The 21,738-nt window shown below is 38.2% G+C and overlaps 1 protein-coding gene across 1 annotated transcript in view; it reads left to right on the top strand.

Annotated features, from left to right (window-relative positions):
• The window catches only part of Csnk1a1 (casein kinase 1 alpha 1), a 36,107-nt gene that overhangs the window by 2,285 nt on the left and 12,084 nt on the right, over positions 1 to 21,738 (top strand). Inside the window, 6 exon segments of the mRNA XM_040741747.1 lie at positions 10,648 to 10,774; positions 11,759 to 11,857; positions 14,160 to 14,243; positions 17,672 to 17,811; positions 19,836 to 19,914; positions 20,499 to 20,573. Coding sequence (XP_040597681.1) covers positions 10,648 to 10,774; positions 11,759 to 11,857; positions 14,160 to 14,243; positions 17,672 to 17,811; positions 19,836 to 19,914; positions 20,499 to 20,573 — 604 coding nt within the window.

Raw genomic sequence — 21,738 nt, 5'->3', positions numbered from 1 at the left:
TTTATATTGAAATTAACCTTTTGAAAAACTAAGGGAAAGCTTCAAACCTTACTTGCCCAGCAGTACTTAAAGATAACATTTGCAAAAAGAATGGACTAGTTGGAGGCCAGCCTGGTCTACAGTAGAGCAAATTCCTGGACAACCTCCAGAGAAACTCTCTCCAAAAAAAAAAAAAAAAAAAGGAATTAAATGGACTGCTACATATGCAATATGTTCTCTGCTTTTCCATTCCTAGCTTCCTGGTCCCTGACCCTGCCTAGAATGGGTTATGTAGACCAGCCTGGGCCTTGAACTTACAGAGATCTGCTTGCCTCTTCCCAAATGCTGGGATGAAATAAAGGAGTATGTGACCACACCCAGCTTCTTTTTGCTAAGTCCTAATTGAGTAATGAATTACCTTCAGCCTAAATAACACTATTACTTTTTTTTTTTTGCTTGTTTGTTTTGTTTTTTGAGATGGTTTATCTGTGACTTTGGAGACTGTCCTGGAACTTGAACTCACAGAGATCTGCCTGCCTCTACCTTCCATGTGCTGGGATTAAAGGTGTGTGCAACCACTGCCCAGCTACACTAGTACATTTTTAAAAGCGATAAACATTTTTACTATAGATACTGGATGATAAATATTCCACTGGTCATTTGTAGAGCCCTTTCAAAGAAAATCCCAGGTTTACATGGCAAAGTGAAATTGGAAGAGGTTTGAGTTTCTGAATGATTTTTGTCCCTAAAATTCACTGTCATGGGAGGAAATAAGGCCGTTGGCCTCCACTGATTTGCTTCCATTACTGTTGTTTTTCCTGGTTTCTTACATATGAGGTCATTTTGTGTTTAACTCATTTCACATATTGTCCTGTGTTGGGAAATTTATGTTTCAAAAAACATTAATCTTTGCATTTTCAGTGCTAATGTATTCTTTAGTTTGGTAACTTAAGGACCTTGCAGACACAGATCATTAAGGGCAATGAGTAGTATACTAAATAAGCAGATGAATAAATTAACATGTGAGCAGACTAGTGGGTGCCTATTATAAAATGGTGAATGCAGAGAGAGTTATGGCCTTTGTAAGCTTTCTGTGGGTGGGGCTAAATAGATTAACCTGGCTTTTAAATTAAGGCTTCCTGGGAAAGGAGATGAGATTTCAGGAAGCAAGCTTGGTGGACTGGTTGGGGAGGGCATCCAAGAATAGAGTGGCTTCTGGGAGTGGTTCCTAACACACTGAGTGTGGTAATTAGGGAGGGGTGGGGAAAGTTTATGCTTGTTTAGCAATGGTAGAAACAGATGCACAGAAACAAATACAGTGCGTTGGGTTTTTTTATTCTTTTTTCCTCTTTTTGAGATGGGTCTCACTCTATAATTCTGGCTGGTCTCGAACTCGAGATTCTTCTGTCTTTACCTGTAGTGCTGACAAGTTTGTTGGTTTAAAGGGAAGTATGAAAAGATAGGGTTTTTTTTGTACCAAAAGATAAAAATTTACAAAAGTACTCTGGTGGCAGCATGTTCCTATTCTTCTCCCTGTATATTCCTCAGTACTTCCGTGTTTTTATGTCATGTATATGTAGTATATATCTAGTAAATATTTACTTGGAAAAATATTCAAGTTAGCTGACTAGTTTTATATAACTAGAACAATGTTTTATCCATTATTGATAATTAATTTAAGATTTTTAATTTTTACTTCATTTTTACCTATCATACACATACATACATTCCCATTTCATGCTTATGTTTGTATACACACTTACAATCTGTTTATAAAAATTGGCTTTAAGATACTCTGTCTGGTATATCCTAAGAGAGAGACTCAGTTATCTGGCCTACATAGGTGAGTGGCCTCTCTCTTCCTGTATAGTTTGAGGGACTTACAGCCATTTAGAAAGAACTCTAGCCTCAAGAGTGAAGTATGACGTCCATTTGTATGGTATAAGAAACTAAATCCTTTTGACTTGGAAGACATCTGAAAGCTTACCTAGAATTACTATCTCCTTTACATTCCTTTCCTATGTGCAACTCTGAATTGAATTAACTCTGTAAAAGAAAAACAAGTTTAATAAACAGGAGGAGCTCTTAAGCAAAAAGAAAAATGGAATTGAATGTTTGAGCACTTGAACCTAGGGTGGTCTAGAATCAGTCTTTTAACTCTTTGAGGCTCATCAACTTCCCATCTATACAGTTGAAAAAGATTGTTACTGATTGAATGTTTTTAGTTTTGTAGAGGGTGGGAGAGTGTTGAATATAAATGTTGGAGGACTAGCGAGATGGATGTGAGTTCAGTTCCCAGCACTCTTCCAGGGTTTTTTTCACAAAGGCCTCTAACTCCAGCTCCAGGGAATCTGATGTCCTCTCTCCCTCTTTTGTGTCCTGGCATTCACATTCATATAGGGCACACATTAGCGTCAACATACACTTTTTCCACCCAGAAGAAATGTTGGGGAGATTTATTCTCGTTTCCACCCGTTTTCTATGTGCAAAACTTAGTGCGAACCAGGATTTCCTATTTAAAGTCTTTTGCTTAGTTAATCTCAGACCTTTCTGTTCTGGAATTTTAAGACCTGATGATGGTTAACAAAGCATTTTCCCCAGAGTTTGGTACTGTGTTTGAGTCTTATCTTTAAATGTTGTTTTATGAACCAGTTCCTCACAAAATTTATACAAGCATCTGCTTCTGGCAACTTTTAAGATTAACTGTTGAGAGAAATGTATAATGGTAGAATATATTTTTATAGGAAAATTGTGTATAAGAAGGTAGTTGGGTATGGGAAAATAGTTCTTGATTGTTTTAACCACACATTCCTGCCATCTACATTTAGATGTCAGGTATTTTAGAAATTATTTACAAAGTGTTAGTTAATTCTTTTCATTGCTAAAGGCAGTTTAAACAATTTTAGTCTTAGGCTTTTGCTACTAAGTATGTATTTTGTGAATAAGGCTGTAATGTTGAAGTGGCTTCTTTGAAAGTTACCTAAATTCACACTATTAAAAATGCTTTGTATTGTTCACTTGTGGGATAACAAATAGATGGTGTTTTGAACTGAACAAAATCTGAGAGAGGAATGAAGAACATTATTCATATAAGTTAAACCCTGAGTCCCAGAAGAGTTACCAGTCATCTGGCACCTAGTTCTCCTGAGAACCATTATCACCTTGATGTCAAGGTCATATCATGCCTGCTCATACATGCCACACCTTCCATTTGATCATGAGGAAAGCCATACTTATATAGCTTCATTCACTATCCGAAATTCTCCTGTCTCCACCCACACAAAAAATAATTTTAACAAAAAACAAAACCTGGCTTGGAGTTGTAGGTCCCCGATGAAACACATGCTTAACATACGGGAGACTAAATTTAACTAAGTGCTAGTATTCCAAAGAACACTATAGCTAGGTTTGATGACTCATGACCAGTAATCTGAACACTTGCAACATTATCTGAGACCAGCCCAGGTAACATAAGTCTTGCTATGAGAAGAAAAACATATATAATAGAAATGTAAAATTTGTTACAAATATAATGAGTTGAATTTTTTTAAGACAGTGCCTCACCATGTAACCATCTGAACCAGAAGTCATTTTATAGATTAGGCTGGCCTTGAACTCAGATCCTTCTGCAAAGGCTCCTGAATGCTGGGATTAAAGGTGTTCCCCCACCACTTCTTTAAAATGGGTTATTAAGTAGGTTATATGAATATCTTTTTCATAGCTTCCATGAATGAATGTGTGCTTAAAGTGATATGCTCTTACTGTTTTTGTTTAGAATGCAACTTCAGTGGCGCCTAATAAAGTGACAGTGTTAACTAGAGTGAACTGATATGTGGTTTAATGGAATTTTTTAAATCTAAGGTATAATTTCCATATAGTATAATGTACAAATGCTAGTATATGGATGGATTAGTTTTGACAAACATATGTCCTTACTGAGACACAAGAATTATGTATGCATACTGCTTATCTTTGATAAACTACAATTTGTGACAGTGATTTTTATGGTAGCTTACCTAACAAAATATTTAATGTAGTTCTGATGACTACTGGTTGACCACTCAGTCAGTGGTAGTTGATATGTTTCACTTGTTTTCTCCCACTGAATGAAGACCTAGAATATTGCCATTCCCTAGTCTTAGTGACCAGTGAGTGGAAATGTGTTGTGACTGTTTTTTTGTTTGTTTGTTTTGTTTTTTGTTTTTCAAGACAGGGTTTCTCTGTGTAGTCCTCGATGCCCTGGAACACAACATTGTAGACCAGGCTGGCCCCAAACTCAAGAGACCCCAAGTGCTAGGATTAAAGGCATGCAACTAATTCTAGATTTCTGTTGATAAATTTTTGTTGTGGTTGTTTTAGTAAGGACTTTGAAAGGCCATACAAAAAGAATTGGGTGAGTAATGTTAGATACTAAATGAAAATGGGAAAGGCAAAGGCCAAACTGTATTTGAACCTATAATTCCATTATTTTTAATGTTGGCTGCTTTTCAGAGAAAGGTTTTGTTAGACTAAATAGTTTTTCCTTGTTCTGGAGACAGGATTTCATGTAGCTCATGCTGGCAAGACCTGGCTTCTATCTACTTGACAACTAACATTACAAGGCCGTGGCCACTCCTGGTTTCCAAATGGGTCTTAACAGCTTTTAAATGCTTTATATAAGTTGATAGGATTATAATAAAAGATAATACTTCCCACCTCTGCTGTATGCAATGGTTTTTTTTTTTTTGAGGTATAGTTGGTTTTTATTTGTAGCATTGATAAGCACTGTTGAAATAAGGGAATAGTTAATTGGCATCACTGGGGCTAAGAAGAGAAAGAACCATGGTAGCACATGCTTGTAATGTAAACACTTGGAAGATTGAGGCAGGAAGTTCAAGACAACCTGAGCTACACCCCCCCCAAAAAAAGAGTAGAGAGAGAAATTGCTCAGTAGTTACAAGCGAGTACTACTTTGTGTGAAAAACCTGAATTGTATTCCCAACACCTATATTTGGTGGCTAAATAACTCCAGCTCTAGGGAATGCAGTCTTCTGTGGTCACTAGCACTCACTACACACATAAACATAATGGAAAAATAAATAAAAACATGGACACTATCCAGGCATAAGTTGGGGGTTTCATATGAAAATAACATCTGGCATATGAATAGGTATTTAAGGCCCCTAGGGTGATTCTGGTATCAAAATACAGGAACAACCATACTACATTATGTAGGGTTTTAATAACTGTTGCTTCTGCTCAGCACCTGTATTAATATGACTCCTGTAGTGGCTCATTCCTTTAATCCTAGCATCTGGGAGGCTGTGGTAGGTGATCTCTGAGTTTGAGGCTAGTCTGGTCTACAGGGCCAGTTCCAGCCTAGTTGGGCTACCCAGAGAAACCCTGTCACAGAAAACAACAGACTTATGTACACAGAAGATGGCTGTATCAGGCAGTATGGTGCTAGAAGCTACTCTGTGACCTCATACAACCAAATGGTTTGGGTGTGTTTGTTTGCTTGGTGGAGGAAGTTATCTAAAACATGTAAAAAAACACTATGTTGTGTGCATTGCTACAAAGCTTTGAGGGAAAGAAGTAGGTCTTGCTGATTGGTTTTTAGCATAGTGTGTGGCTATAAAGAAGGCATGTGCGTGCTCTCACTTCATTGTATGTGTGTTTGCATTTTGTAATCTGGCTATACACAGTGCAGTGTAGAAGTATCTGCTGCATTTACAGTTCCTGAGTTTCTAATACTTGCATTAGACTAAGACTGGACTAAGGCTAATTGCTGATTTACAAAGGGAAATATAGCTGTGCTCTTTTTCTTTGAATACTGTTATAAAAACCACTGTGTCAAATAAGTATAGGTGGTGAAAACTGTCCCTGTGTTTGTGTCGTATTTAAATGTACAGGGAAAAAAGTTTACAGAAAAACTTCTAAGACATTGCTGTCCTGCCAGCCCTTGGGAGCAGTTATATTAGAAGTGATTCATACATTGTACTTGGTAAACATGTAGGAAGAACCTTTTGGAGTGGAGTGCATGCTTTTATATGAATATCTCTCCTTTTTTTGTGAGACCACCAGCCCAGGGGTGGTAACAGCCAAAGAGGCTTGCCCACAGGCCGGTCTAGTGGGTCATTTTACAGAATGAGGTTCCCTCTTCAACATGACTCTGGCTTGTGTAAAGTTGACATAAAACTAACTAGCAGTCAGAGTCAAGGGACAGACTATTAAGCTCGTTTGAATCCAGTGAAGCAAGTCTTTCTCAGATCTTAACCATGTATGATAATAGCCACACGGGCTGAGAGATATAGCTCTAGTGATTTGTTGCTTCCAGAGGACCAGAGCTCAATTCCCAGCACCTATATGGTGGCTCACAATCCTTGGTCACTTGAGTTCCAGGAAATCCAATATCCTCTTAACTCTGCAGGCCTGCTTGTGATGCACATACATGCAGGCAAAACACTCACACACATAAGTGACTCCTTTCTTTTTTTTTTTTTAGAATCAGCTACAGAGTTTGTTTAAATAAGGACATTCAGATAATTTCTGCTAAGACTTGATGTCCACACTTTGGGAACTCTGTTGAGGTTCTGGCATTCCACTGCTGGAAAGTACAGAATTTTGCTAAGTGCTTGTTGCTGTTGTGGAAAATGGTATTGTCAAGCCAGACATGATGGCACATGCCTATAACCCTGGCACTTCTGAGACAGAAAACAGGATTGCTGCTAGTTTGCGGCCATCCTGGACTACAAAGCAAATTCTGTGCTAGTGTGGGGAGTACATATCAAGACCATGTCTCAGAAGGAGTGAACTGAGGTAGGAGAGAATGCTATTTGTCTTGGTTGTTAGCATTTTGTGATTGCTGGGTGAGGGCTTTTTGTACTTTCCAGGTTCTTTTACATAGATTATCTCATCATCAGCACACCACTTCTTGATAGGTAGGTGTAGGGCAGTTCAAGGTGGAGGAGATAGCTCACTTGGCACACAAGCAAAAGGACCAGTTTGGATATGAATTGCTGGGTGGGAATGGTGAGCTGAGCCACCTGTCAACATTCAGAAGCTAGAGATGGATCTATCTCAAAGGGTTATATAGTGAAAACTTACATGACAGGTGCTAGCTTGAATTCAGTCCCTAGTACTGGGGGGCGGGCGCCGGTTAGGTATGGTGATGCCTGCTTACGATTCTAGGCTAAGGCTGGTGCACCAGAAATTCAAGGCTAAAACCTGAGGCTTATTTAAATGCCTAGCAAAACTGTTTAGAAGATAGAGAATATGAATCATGGATCAATGAGCAAAATGGTTTGTTGCTGGCTCTTTTTGTTGTTCTCGGTATGGTATTCATTTTGTTGTTGCCTTAATTTTGTGTGTATTTGTATGTTCTCTTAGATAATGAATGAGTTGTTTTGTACAGGATCTTACTGTGTAGACTGCTTCCTGAATACTAGAACTACAGACATGGGCCACCACTTCATGCTTTTAACTCAACACTAACATGAGATTGGAAGCAATTCTCTCACAGCCTCTCAAGTGTTATTATGGGTATGAGCCTCTATATTCCAACTGACCTTAAGATTTTTTTATTTTTTGGTTTTTGGTTTTTTGAGACAGGGTTTCTCTGTGGCTTTGGAGGCTGTCCTGATATTAGCTCTTGTAGACCAGGCTGGTCTCTACTAACTCACAGAGATCCACCTGCCTCTGCCTCCTGAGGCAATTTTCTTTTCTTTTCTTTCTTTCTTTCTTTCTTTCTTTCTTTCTTTCTTTCTTTCTTTCTTTCTTTCTTTCTTTCTTTCTTTCTTTCTTTCTTTCGTTTTGAGACATGATTTCTCTGTGCAGCCTTGGCTGTCCTGGAACTCACTCTATAGACCAGACTGGAATGAGCATTTTATTTTCTGTATGTGTATAGTTGCCTATTAGGAAAATGTTGATCAGGACTTGGATGAATTGCTTAGTGGTAGAGTGTTTGCATCTCCCTTGACCTTCAATTGTCTACATTCTACCCCATAGTGCCACTGTTAGCAATGTTTAAAGTCATGACCAGAACTGGTAAAAATTTCAACGTTGTGATTTTCTACAAACTAAGTAGTATGATTAGAATGTATTGGGGGGCACCCCCCTGTGGGAAAATAGCAGGTATAAAATGGATTTTCATTGAATTAACTTGTGAAGAAGGAAATAGGTGACTGATTCTAATTTGTATACCAGCCATACTGTTGCCTGCAATTTATTGTGATCATTCATCCTTCCACCTGATTCTTTTTTATTGTGTATACAGTCTTCTGCCTGCATGCCAGCAGAGGGCACCAGATCTCATTCAAGGTGGTTTTGAGCCACCATGTGGTTGCTGGGAATTGAACTCAGGACCTCTGGAAGAACAGTCAGTGTTCTTAACCGCTGAGCCATCTCTCCAGCCCCCCCACCTGATTCTTTCTAGCTCTGTAAGGAACAACTTTCTTTAAGAGCTTACATTGAATGTATCTTTTAATATTTGGTTTCATGACTTTTTGCTCTTTGACACATGTGACTTATTTGGCCATACATGTTTACATAGTAAACAAAGATGATCCTGAAAGAAGCTGTTTGGTTTTGTCTTGTTACCTGCTGTTAACATCAGAGTAACGAATGTACAGTGGTGGTGTGCAGGCTTCACGCTGATAATCACAACTGATGAGAATTCAAGAAGAGTACAGTAGACATGTCAGGCCCAGAAGAAAATGTTCCACAACACTCTGTCCATTTACCCCTTCCTCCAGCTCTTAACATTCTTCTGGAATGTTCCCTGAGCCTTGCAGAGTGTGAAAGAGAAATCCCTGTTAAGGGTCATCTTTCAACAGTTCTGTTATGCTCAGCACTTAGGAGTCTCTATAGTAAGCACATAACCTACTGCCAAAGGAATCCTCTGTAACCACAGCTGACAGCAGCACTGGTGCATGGGCATACACAGATATTTACAAGGCATTAGATATGCACAGTCTCTAGTTAGTAGTGTAAAAGTGGAAGCTTCCCCAGCCACAGACTTAGCCAAGTTTACAGTATCAGATGTGGATTCCTTCCTGTAGAGCCAACTTCAAATTCAGTCAGAAAGTGCATAGTTAGTTCCTTAATAGACCTGCCACTGTTGAACCTTGTTTTCATACAATTGTGTATTTGATGTTATATGTGTGTGTGTGTGTGTGTGTATATTTAATGATGGTATATATTATGTGTTTTAATGATCTTTTATTTTTGACTTACTGAGATTTTAGGAAGCAAATTTTATACAACTGAATATGGGCTCTGTCAGTAAAAGTCTGAAATTAGAGCCAATATATTTCTCTTGACTGTCACATTTGAAATCTCCTGCAGTTCTGATGAATGGCATTAAAGAGATAATAGTACTGAGTATCTGGGACCACTAGTTAAAATAATCAACTTTAAAGAAGGAAGGAAAGAAAAGAAATACAACCTGGGCAGCAGATCAGATGGATCTCTGAGTTCCAGGACAACCAGGGCTACACAGAGAAACCTTTTCTCCAAAAACAAACAAACAAACAAACAAACAACAAAAGAATGAACAGCACATTGTGTAGTAAACTATTTTCTAGGAAAATCTTCATATTCTGTGTTAATACTGATGTTTTAAAATTGATGCTATTTATTAGCAGAGCAACATTAGAGCAAAATTGTAAAGAAGAAATAGAATTAAACCGATTAACCTAGAGACTGATATTTAATATTCTTTTTTGGTCTTTGACAGAATCTCATCTCATCCTTAGTTTAGGCTAGCCTCAAACTTTGCCTCCTGATTGCTAAAGTTACTGGTGTGGCCAACATTCTGATGTGTTAGGCCTTTGACACAGGTATCATCATTCAAAAAAGAAATTAATTGACAACATTTAAGTTATTGGGAATTTTTATTTATGTACAATATAACACAAGATAGTTTAAATAATATCTTCATAAATAGATCTAATCATGTGTGTTGGTGCTGCTTTTTTGTTTGTTTGTTTGCTTTTGGACATGGAGTTTCCCTGTGTAGCTTTGGAGCCTGTCCTGGAACTTGCCTTGTAGACCAGGCTGGTCTCAAACTCATTGCGATCTACCTGCCTCTGTCTCCTGAGTTCTGGGATCAAAAGGCGTGCACCATCACCATCTGGCTAATGCTACTCTTGTAATACTAAACTTGAGCAAAAATGTGATTCCTTTTCAAGGAAGGACAAATCATTTAAGTTTGATTGGGTATGAAGGGAGTTGGGAGCTAATGATAAGAGGTCTGTCTTCCGGAAGTGTTGTAGGACAGGTGGTGGAATCATTTCTTTCGTTACAAATTTAGTCCAAGATTGAAGGATTTGTCCAAGGTTGGGAAATGATGCAGATGGTTACAAAATTGAGTTAGTTATGTTGGTGGGAGTAGTTATTAAGTGGTCATGCAGGAGGGAAAAGTTATTAATACTCTTTTTGAACACTGTATTTAATCAACTGGATTTGTCTTGTGACTAGAGAAAGGGATCCCTTAAATAAAAAATGTATCTTTGTTTGAGACAGATTCTCCCTTTCTGAGTATGGCTTAAAATTCAGCAGCCCTTAGTCTGCCAATCACTGAGATTATCGATGTGAGCTACAATTCCTCTAAGGAGTATGTAAGAATTTACATTTTATGATATTAAGTGATGATGTTTTGTATTGACTTTTGTTTTCTTGTTTTGTCAGGTGGTATGGACAAGAAAAGGACTATAATGTGCTAGTCATGGATCTTCTGGGGCCCAGCCTTGAAGATCTCTTCAATTTCTGTTCAAGAAGGTTCACTATGAAGACCGTACTTATGTTAGCTGACCAGGTGTGTGAACTTTTGAGAAAAACAAACAGAGAAAAGTTATTTATATAATGTCACGTTTTATAGACCAGAATATTATAACTCCATGTACCACTAATTTTCTTTTAAAAAAAAATAAATAAAAGGATTATTTGTCCCACAGTAGTAGGGTATTTGTTCAGGTGGGCTTTTTTAAACATGTGTTCCTCTGGAAATAAACTATTACATGCGGCATTCTGTATTTTACTGCGCGTAGTGGTACAGAATCTTAAAATCCCAGCATTCGGGAGGCTGAAGAGGGGTTACCAATTCATGACCAGCCTGGGCTTTATGCAAGATCCTGTCTCAGATGAAAACAGCAAAGCACTGTTTTGTTTTCTTTTTTCTTTTTTAATAAGGTGCCAGGGTAACTAAAGATTAATTTTAGCCAGATTGATGCTTAAAGTAATAAAGTCTGGAGCATTAATGATGCCATTGAAGCAATATTAGGACATTTTAGAGGGGCCTAAGTTAGCTTTTCTTTTTTGTAGACCAACTTGGCTTCAAGCTCCCTAGGTTTACCAGTGGGGAGAACAAAGTAGAATAAATAGTCCCTTCTAGGAGCTTAAAGTCAAAAAGAGATACAAAATAGCTAATCAAGGTAACATGAGAAAGAAAATTGCTAAGGACTATAAGGCTTTCTTGAGATATAGTCCTTAGCGATTATTCTTTCTCGCTATGTAGAGCAGGTTGATCTTGAACCTATAGAGATCCATTCGCCTTTGCCTCTTGAATGTTAGACTTACAGTTGAGTGCCAAGTTTTTAATCATACTAGCCGAACAGGCAAAAAGCCACAGAAGTTAGGCCTAGATAGCCATCTAGCTTGAAGTAAATAGAGGGCTTTGTTCTTTCATTTATTGTTTTGTAGTGCTGTCATTATAGGTTATAAATAATTGAAAGACTGGAGTACTTGAGAAATTATTAGTTGTTTTCTTTTATCACTTACTATTTTTACCTTTCTTTTTCAGATGATCAGTAGAATTGAATATGTGCATACGAAGAATTTTATACACAGAGACATAAAACCGGATAACTTCCTAATGGGTATTGGGCGTCACTGTAATAAGGTTAGTCAAAAACTCTTTGCATGAAAGAACAAAGAATAAAATATGGAAACAAATTGCTTTGATAAACTTTTGAATCTTTGAATTTGCTGTAATCTGCTTAAGAGATTGTGCTAGACGAATAATCAGCTAACTCCATTAACTTGGTAACTTGAAATATATTCTCTCCAATTTATCCAACCAAGGTTAGCTTATTTATGTGAAAATAGAAACCCCAAGGGCTTTTAAATGAGTTTTAATCATCTATATTTAACTTGGATAAATTGTCTAGTTTTCATTCACTTAAATAGTGAAAACATTTACATAGAATTCTTCCTGGATGGTATAAATGAGATTTTAACCTTAGATTCTAAAGTGTGGGTTTTGTAATACATGTGCTTGTGCCAGTATGGCAACCGCTGACCCATCTGTCCCTGTGGGTTAGCCTTTGCTGGCAGAGCATGGTTGACACTGAGAATTCTTCAGTCCTTGGATTGGTGGATTTAAAAGGATAACTTTTGGGTCTGCTTCAAAAGTAGCTTACTGTTTCTTACTTGGGTTGGGTGAGTTCTCCACCCCCACTCCATGCTATTACAGGAAAATACTGACCAGTGATTGAGCATTTGTATAGTAGAATGAGTGCCTTTTGGGGGTTCCTGACAATGGATTCCATATATGGGGTGATTAGGTTGTAGTGACGCATGATTGCAGTTAGAAACTAATAATATTGAAATTTTGTCTGCAATGCTTAGTTTTATTGAGTGAATTGCTTTCTTTATTCATTCAATGTTGAGCTCGGGCAGACAGGCAGCATTGGCAATGCACGAAGCATGTTCCAATCTGATCTCAGAAATTCTCAACTTCAGGACAACTGGGGGAGGGAGGGGGCAGGGTTTGTTTTTGGTTTTTTTGGGGGGAGAGGAAGGAAACTTCCCATTTGTTAATCAGTTAGGGAATGTGGTGTTTTAGGTCTAGCTGTAAATGTTTACCTTTGTTTGCCTGTATGAATGCCAACTTGGAGCCATTATATTAGAACTGGTGTTGCTTGTTAATGTGAGATTAATGTTGGTCTGACCAAGTTTTAGGAAATTAGATTTTTTTTACTGAACTTCATACATTGAAGGGTTTTTTCAGCCATGTAATTATCTTGCATCCCAAATTGCATTTAAAGAAATGTTGCTTCTCTCTTTGAAGCATCCAGGTTCTTAGTTATCCTAAAACCTGGTAGTTGGTTAGAAAAAAACATTGTTCTTAATTTTTTTTCTCCTGCAATTTTGCCAGTTTGACTCTTCTTTTGGCCATTTCCCAGCCCTCTCCTTCCTGTTTTCTTACCCTTAAAACCCATTATCCCCATGTGATCCCTGTTCTGCATAGTGACAGAGCAGTAAGTACATGGATTTTGCCTTCATTTTAAACAATGGCCTAGAAAGTAACACTTCACATTCCCTCCCCCTTCTTATGAATAGTCGTTTAATCACATACATGTCTTGGAAAGTCCATATTCCTTTTTTAGAACTGTGTCCTCTGTACAGATAGTAAAATGATTTTGTGACACTGCTTACTTGGAGCAGTTTTCAGAGAGATCATAGGACAGAAGTGAAGTGTTTCTTTATGATTCAGATATAAATGTTTCTCTTGAACACTATGGTGTTTTGTTTCTGTAGTGGGTTTTTGGTGTTTTCTGTACTGTAGTTTGGAAGTGCCCATTGTGTAAGACTGGCTCCTTCAGTCAGCTTGTACCAGTAGTTTGTATCCACAAGCCATCAGGCTTCATAGGGTGGGGTCAGCTTCCAAGTTTGGCTTTTGAAGTTAAATTTCTTACTTGGAAATTGTTCTGAATTTGATATTTAGGAGTAGCCACTCCAATCTTAGTGAATTTGCTCATCTCTTCCAGTAATCGGCCCTGCATGCTTTTAAAATACATTTTAAGGTGACTAAATGCCTTCTACCTCTTCCTTACTGAAGATTTCCCCCCGTACATTCTCTTTTGGGGGAAGGGCAGATTGTGGTATCAAAGATTGCAGATCCAAATTCCCCATTTTTTATTTAAAAATTAAAGAGCCAAATGTCACCATTGCTATCCCTGTTTCAGGCAGTGACACAATCATAGTGGCATTAAAAACATAAGTATTCTAGAATTCAATGTTCTTGTTGAGCACATGATTTTTATTTGGAAAATTGAGAAGCTACAGTGCTTGGTGGAAGAAGGATGGCATTTGGCTACCCTGTTCTTTCTCTAATGCCTCGGTGTTGCCTGTCTGCGCCGGCCATTGTTGCAATGTACGCAATACTGTTTGATGCACTGCCACCTCTATTGTCTGTTCAGTGTTTAGAATCTCCAGTGGGGAAGAGGAAAAGAAGCATGACTGTTAGTCCTTCTCAGGACCCATCTTTCTCAGGATTAAACCAGGTCTGAAACTGTCTCCTATTCCAACCTCAACCCCAAATTCATGTGCTTTTTCTTTCTTATTGTTTTGTTTTAATTATTCTTAATTAATTCTGGAGAATATAGATCTTGCTCAAGCACCTCTTACGTTGGCATTATTCAGACATACTTGGCAAACATGTAACAATACTAAGATATTTTTGTGGCTTTTGCTTAAAACTTTTAGAGCTTAGAGAAAACCTAAATGAAAATAGGATATTGTCTTAGTTTGATTTAGATCACTAACTGATATGAGGAAATGCTGTTAGTTTAGTTTAGTATTGGAGCCTTTATTTAAAACATAAACTTGAGATAGATGAGCTTTAAAAATGTATCTGAGATCTTACTACACAGTTAAGTTTCATGAGCTACAGTGACTATGCTCTGTTGTACTTTCCTCTCCTTCACTGAGAACCTCAGGTAAGTATAGGTCAGGGTTCACACCTACTATTTCTCACACTTGATTGATCAGGCTGTCAGTTCTTAGCTTCCAGTGGTTGCTTGAAGAGCATTCTATGCTTTGACTAGAAGACATTGGAGTCATAATAGAACAGTGACAATTTAAGGGAAAAAAGTAAATGGTTAGTGGCCATTCGTCACAGGAAGATAACTGAATATATGACCTAATTTAGATTTGGACAGGCTAAACAACCCACTAATTGAATTACTTTACATTTTCTTTTACTTTGCTGTAACCTGAAGCCCTGCCCCTCATGTAATTTTGGTTTTGTTTTGAGGCTTGGACTCTAACCCTGGTTAGCCTATAATTTGATATGTAGATCAGGTTGGCCTCAAATTCTGAGCCACCCTGTTCACCTACCTCTGCTTTCTTTCAAGTACTGGGGTGAAAGGTATATGCCACAATGCTTGACCCAGTAAGAATTTTTATAGACAAAAACATTTACTTTAGGATGTGAATTTTGGTGCTTCTGGAACCAACAAGTCTGTAGTTTTTGATAACCATGTAGTCTGAGAAGACAGTATTGGCATAAATAACCAAAAAATGAAGTACACAATGCTGTGTACTGGTTTAACCCGCTAAATACCTTTTGTTTATTTTCTACACTGCCCCCAGTTTTTGGCTTTTGGTGTTTTCAGTACTGTCTAGGAGCAAGGTTCTCCTGCTCAAAAGTTTCCAGCTATTGGGTTAAGCGTGGTGGTGCATTCCCGTAATTTAGCAAGAGGAGGATCTTAGCAAAGTCCAGGCCAGGACTAGTTTCATAGGCAGTTTTACAGATAACCCCAAAAAGAGCTTACTGCTGTGGCTGAGTCTTGTTTGGGGGAAGAACAAATGAGTTAATGTGCTCATTGTAAGAGGAGTTTGTTTGTATTGTACAAGCTAGTTAGATTGCAAATAATGCAACTTCTCAGAAAAATAGCTTGTCCCAATAATGAAAATTGCCTGTGTCTTTGCAGGTGCAATCCTTATGCTTAACTGGTACTGACTTTCTTTATTTGGTTCTCTCTTTATGTAGTTTCTTATTAATGATTGGAGCATTCGAGGAGTTAGTAATTAGCTTGGGGGGTGTTTGTTGTTTTTGTTTGTTTTTTGCTTTTTGTTTTTAATGGTTTCCTCATTTTTGTAGAGGAAAGAATTTCTAAGTACTGAATTTCTTGAATCTATCTTTGGTTGTTTACACAGTATCTGCTTAATGAGTTGTAAATGGAAATTTAGCTTTGTGCAGCAGCTGTCAGACACATAATCCACATTAGCACACATCCCCTTCTCTTTGAAAAACTGAAAGGAGTAATCCAAGGAAGTCTCCAAGAGATTCCATGACCTAGGAATTGTTCGTGCTGTGAAGCTGAGTATCCTATGCTGTTAGTTTTTCTGTTTTCAATGTCATTCAGAAGATCTGTATGCTCATTTACTATTAGTATATTGATGCTAGTTTTCATATTAAGAGGAAGCTGTATGTATTAAAATACTTTCCCATATTCCTCAGTAACTTAATTGCTTAGGGAGTTTAATACTAAATTTGCAGGGCTTTTGTTATCCAATTAATTTGTAGTCTTTTATAGTAGACCAAATGAAAATATAGGCATAATAGCTGGTAGAAACAGGGTTTATTTTGTTGAAACAGACTCTCAGTGTGTAGCCCTGGCTAGCCTGGAACCTTCCTTGTAGACCAGGTTGGCAATGAAAGAAGAGCTCTGCCTGCCTTTGTCTCCCAAATACTGGGATTTAAAGGCCTGTGCAACTACCCCTGACTGACCTTCACATGAATAGATGATTTTGTTTACTTGTACACGAGTTTTAAAACATCATAGATTCCACACTGGTAGAAGAGACCCCCGTAGTTTAACAAAGAATAATAAAGTGCATATGTAATCGGAAGAGACAGAATAGTCCCATGTGTTCTTGTGCACGTCTAGTTTGATAATGTTGACAATGGGATTTTATTATTATAGAGTAGTAAGGTAAGTAGGGGGCCGTTTGTATAAAAGTTAAAACTTCAAATACCTTGGTAGACAGGAAGGAATATTGTTAACCTTTTCATCAAAAAGATAAAACTTCCAGTGATTTTGGGTTTTTCGAGACAGGGTTTCTCTGTGGCTTTGGAGGCTGTCCTGGAACTAGCTCTTGTAGACCAGGCTGGCCTCAAATGCACAGAGATCCACCTGCCTCTGCCTCCTGAGTGCTGGGATTAGGCGAGCACTACCACCGCCCAGCTCAAATTTTCAGTTTTGTAGGTCAGATTTGCATCACTTAGAAAAATGTGCTGTTAGTACTTTATTCCCTGGCTATACCACATAGATTTTATGCAGCTAAACATTTTCTTCTAAAATGCTAATGTGGTTTTGGGCTAGCTCACTTAAGCAGATAATTTGTAAGCCACCTTAATTTAAAAGCTATGCTTTTAATTTTTTGATTAACATTTTATAATTTTTAGATATCTTATAAAGCAATGTAATGCATGCTGTTGTAGTTTTTTCTTAAAATGGTTTATTTTTATAGCAGACTTTGAGGATTGTGCTGTTTAAATAAATTAATTAGCTTTTTATTAACATACTGAAGAGTGGCCTCTGGGAGAGAAGAGTCCCAGAAAGCTGTGCACAGGTTTTGGAACATGCTTGTTTTATCCATCAAAACAGGCTATCAAATTTCATATGGTAAACAGAATACTTGACAATTCTGCCTTGGGACATGTATATACTTAACTGTGTGAAAACAGGCTACTGTGTGTATAAGAACTGGGCAGATGAAGTTACATAAATGAGGATAAATTACTAGGTGTAATGGTGATAGGAGGGTTTACTTACTGGTGAAGAGTAGTAAAGGTTTATTGGGATGTTCAATCTGTTATCTGTTCTACTTATACTTGTTTTATTATTTAAATATACTAATGAGTAAGAAGCTGTTTAATTGAACAAGGCTAGAAATCTGATGTCTCTTTGTTTTTCTTTTAAAGTTATTCCTTATTGATTTTGGTTTGGCCAAAAAGTACAGAGACAACAGGACAAGGCAACACATACCGTACAGAGAAGATAAAAACCTCACTGGCACTGCCCGGTATGCTAGCATCAATGCACATCTTGGCATTGAGCAGAGGTGAGTCTTATCAAATCCATAATGGAAGCAAGCAGTTGATTTGATGGTTTTTCTTTAGTTTGTTTTTATTGACGTTTCTTAGTGTCTTAAGGGTGCTTCTTGGTTGAGGACTGAGAAATTGCTTTTAACTGGTGCGGAGAAGCCAACTAAATTAATGGGTCTTTTTATTTTCTGTCTTGAAGGTTGCTCAGGATAGAAAGTTAAATGTCAGGTATGGTGACACATACCTGCAATCTTAGCTCTGGGAGGCTGAAGCAGGAGGATTGTGATGAATTCAGGGCTCTTCTGGGCAATCACCAGTCCTAGACTAGCAGGCCCATATTGTAAGATCCTATCTAAAAAAGGAAGGAATGAAAAAAACAAAAGCCTGTTAAACATGGAAGCTGGAAACATAATTAGTATTTTGACATCTCTTTTTGTAGTTTAGCATAATAACTACTTTTTATTTTATTTTAGTATTACGACTTGTGCTTATCACTTTAGTTGACAGTGTGATCCTGGAAGGGTGGATCGTAAAGATGTGTCTCATGAAATAGACAACTTTATTCAGAGCATCAGACAATTTATTCTCTGAAAGTTAAAAAGAGTCAACTGAGTATAAAGTGTACGTCAATCAGTCACAAGGACAAGCTGCACATGGCAAAAACAAGTGAAGGCATATAAAAAAAACACAGAGGCATAGAAACAAACAATAGCCAGTTGTCAGGAATAGTTTGAAGTAAACTCTATCCCCTACACCTGGGAGGGGCATGAAAGCACATTCCAAGAACAATTCCATGTTTTTGAAGAAACTGTGGTCACAGGACTTTTATTGGAGTTTTCCCAAAAGCAGTTTAAATTTCGACTCCGTTCTTGGATCCTGTTTCAACAACTTGAATTTGAATTCCAGAGGTGGCAGGGACACATGAGTTAATTTTACAAGGAATAAAACTTAACAGAACTGGGTTTAGTGACTCATGCCTGCATTCCCAGCACTTTGGTAGTCTGAGACAGTATTGCCTCCAAGTTTGAAGTAAGTCTCAGAACAAACAATTCATAATAAACCAAAAATGTGATTGGTAGATGATGATCTCTGTGTCTCCTATTTCTGCACTTGAGGCTTGTTTTTTCCAAGTTCCCTTCAAGTTTTGGTTAGCTTCTCCTCCTAAGAGAAACAAAGCAAAAATTGCTATGTCTTTGGGAACTTTGTAATTGGAATAGAAATAGTAATTTTCTGAATACTCTGAAATGTACTATGATTGCATTCACTTTATCTTTTTTTTTTTTTTTTTTTTTTTTTTGGTTTTTTTGAGACAGGGTTTCTTTATATTGTTTTGGAGGCTGTCCTGGAACTCACTCTGTAGACCAGGCTGGCCTCGAACTCACAGAGATCCGCCTGCCTCTGCCTCCCAAGTGCTGGGATTAAAGGCGTGCGCCACCAACGCCCGGCCACTTTATCTATCTTAAAGTATTACCTGTCCAAATAATACCCCAGAAAAGGCTATTTCCTGTCACTAGTATATTTCTCTTAGTGCATGTGTATAGTGGGTATACACTTGTGAGCTTGGCTTTTTTTGTTTGTTTCAGCATCTCTAGATGGTCCTTAGGAGTTGAAAATGAAGGACCCCGACCCCCCCCCCCCCACACACACACACACACAGGGTTTCTCTATGTAACAATCTTAGCTCTCCTGGAACTTGCTTTGTAGACCAGGCCGGCCTCGAACTCCAATGACCGCCTGCCTCTGCCTTTCCAGTGCTGGGATTAAAGGCGTGTGCCACCACCGCCCGGCTCTCTTGCTAGCTTTTCGTTATTCATTACTCATTAGCTTTTAGAGAGCTATCTCGCTGTATTGTCAGTCTCTTAAAAACAGTTCTCTGAAATCTTGTAAGTGGTTAATCAACCTGTTTTGAACTTTACTTTGCCTAATTTTGTAAGACATCAAATATTCTTCATCTTGTGAGCATTTTTTCTTTTATGTATTGATAACTTAATTTTCATGTTTTCCTAATATCTGGTTCATAAAATAACGTTCTCTTTTCTAGTCGCCGAGACGACATGGAATCTTTAGGATATGTTTTGATGTATTTTAATAGAACCAGTCTGCCTTGGCAAGGGCTTAAGGTAATGAGACTCAAATTACTGCGTATTGTTTTTGTTTCTCTTATTTGAAGGAAAAATATGAGACAGTGATCCCAGAACTTGGGGTGTGGTATGGGTCCAGTAGATTAAGAACAACCTAGGCAGTTTAAATAAGGAGCCCTACCATCTCAGGGAGGGGGAGAGAAGAAAAAAGAAACACTGTGGAAGGTGTCCTTAAGTATTTTGTTTTTGTTTTTGCCTTTAATTTGCGGGAATAAATTAAGTGTTTCATTAAGAAGTAATTTTTGTTAAGAGCAGTTGTTAAACTGAAACCAGTGCTCTTATACTAGCACTCATTGATGGCAACTAGCCTGATCTAGTTGGAAGCACAGGTGGGCTTTTGAGTGTATGTTAATAAATCTGTGGTGTAGAGTTAATAGCTGTTTTGAACCTTTAGAGGTAGACAGTAAAATGTTCAGTTCTTTGAGTTACCCAGTATGGACTTGATCCTGTGTATTCTTTCTTAACTCTCACATACTGAATCTCCAGTGTGTGTTGTGTCTAGTGAACTCATTTGCTGCACCTCTAAGTATTAGATCCATCCTTGCATTCCTCATTTTTTACAGGCTGCAACAAAGAAACAAAAATATGAAAAGATTAGTGAAAAGAAGATGTCCACTCCTGTTGAAGTTTTGTGTAAGGTAAGTAAGTATACATGATGAATAGTTAAGAATAATCCACATGACCAGGTGTGGTGGTATACACCTTAATCCTAGCACTTGGGAGGCAGAGGCACTCTGGTCTGTCTGAGCAGCCAGAATTCAAGTAGTAAGACCCTGTCTAAGTAAATAAAACCATGGGATGAATAGACAGGCCTCTGTGGTCAAAAGCATGTGCCCTGCCTGATGTGGTTTTGCCCTTGTGCTTTTAATCCTAGCATTTCAGACTGAAGAGTCAGGAGTTCAGTATTGCCAGGGCTATGTAGAGAGATTCTCAAAAAGCAACCAAAAATAGTATTTGCTGCTCTTCCAGGAGGTACAAGTTTAATTCCTAGTGCCCACATTGACTGGTTTATAACCACTAGTAACTCCAGCTCCAGACTGTCCTCTGGGCACCAAGCACATACAGAGTAGTCACAGTGTGAGCATACACGTACGCGCATGCCTTTTTAAAACTAATTCAGTTCAGTAGGATGGCACAGTGATAGCCTGATAGCCTGAATTTGATTCCTGAGATAAGTGGTAGAAGATTGTTCTCTATTCCATGCTGTATGTAGCACATATATACATATATCTATACACACAGTGCGCAGTGAGTAAAAAGTGTCCTCATAATAAAAAAACAGGTCTACATTATAAGAAAGACATCTGGTAGTATAGGAGAAATCACCCTAGTAAGAAAAGTTAGTTGTCTTTGCTGTCCTCAGAGAAAGTTCTGAATTGTGCTGTAGAAAAGGGTGATTTCGCTGGGCGTTGGTGGTGCGCGCCTTTAATCCCAGCACTTGGGAGGCAGAGGCAGGCGGATCTCTGTGAGTTCAAGGCCAGCCTGGTCTACCGAGCGAGTTCCAGGACAGTCTCCAAAACAATACAGAGAAACCCTGTCTCGAAAAACCAAAAAAAGAAAAAAGAAAAAGAAAAGGGTGGTTTCTTCTGCAATTGTCTTAGGGTTTCTATTGCTGTGATGTAACACTGACTAAAAGCAACTTAGGGAAGAAGGGGTTTATTTCATGTTAGGGCTTATCTCTGACGGAAGTCAGTCTAGAACCTGAAGTAAGGAACTAAAGCAGAAGCCAATGGAGGGCTGCTGCTTACTGGCTTGCTCCCCAGGGCTGGCACCATCCCCAGTGAGAAGAACCCTCCCACAACA

This window comes from Mesocricetus auratus, unplaced genomic scaffold (assembly GCF_017639785.1).
Source record: "Mesocricetus auratus isolate SY011 unplaced genomic scaffold, BCM_Maur_2.0 Super-Scaffold_6730, whole genome shotgun sequence".
Taxonomy (NCBI): domain Eukaryota; kingdom Metazoa; phylum Chordata; class Mammalia; order Rodentia; family Cricetidae; genus Mesocricetus; species Mesocricetus auratus.
The sequence above is the reverse complement of the archived record's forward strand: the minus strand, read 5'-3'. Positions and strand labels throughout refer to the sequence as shown.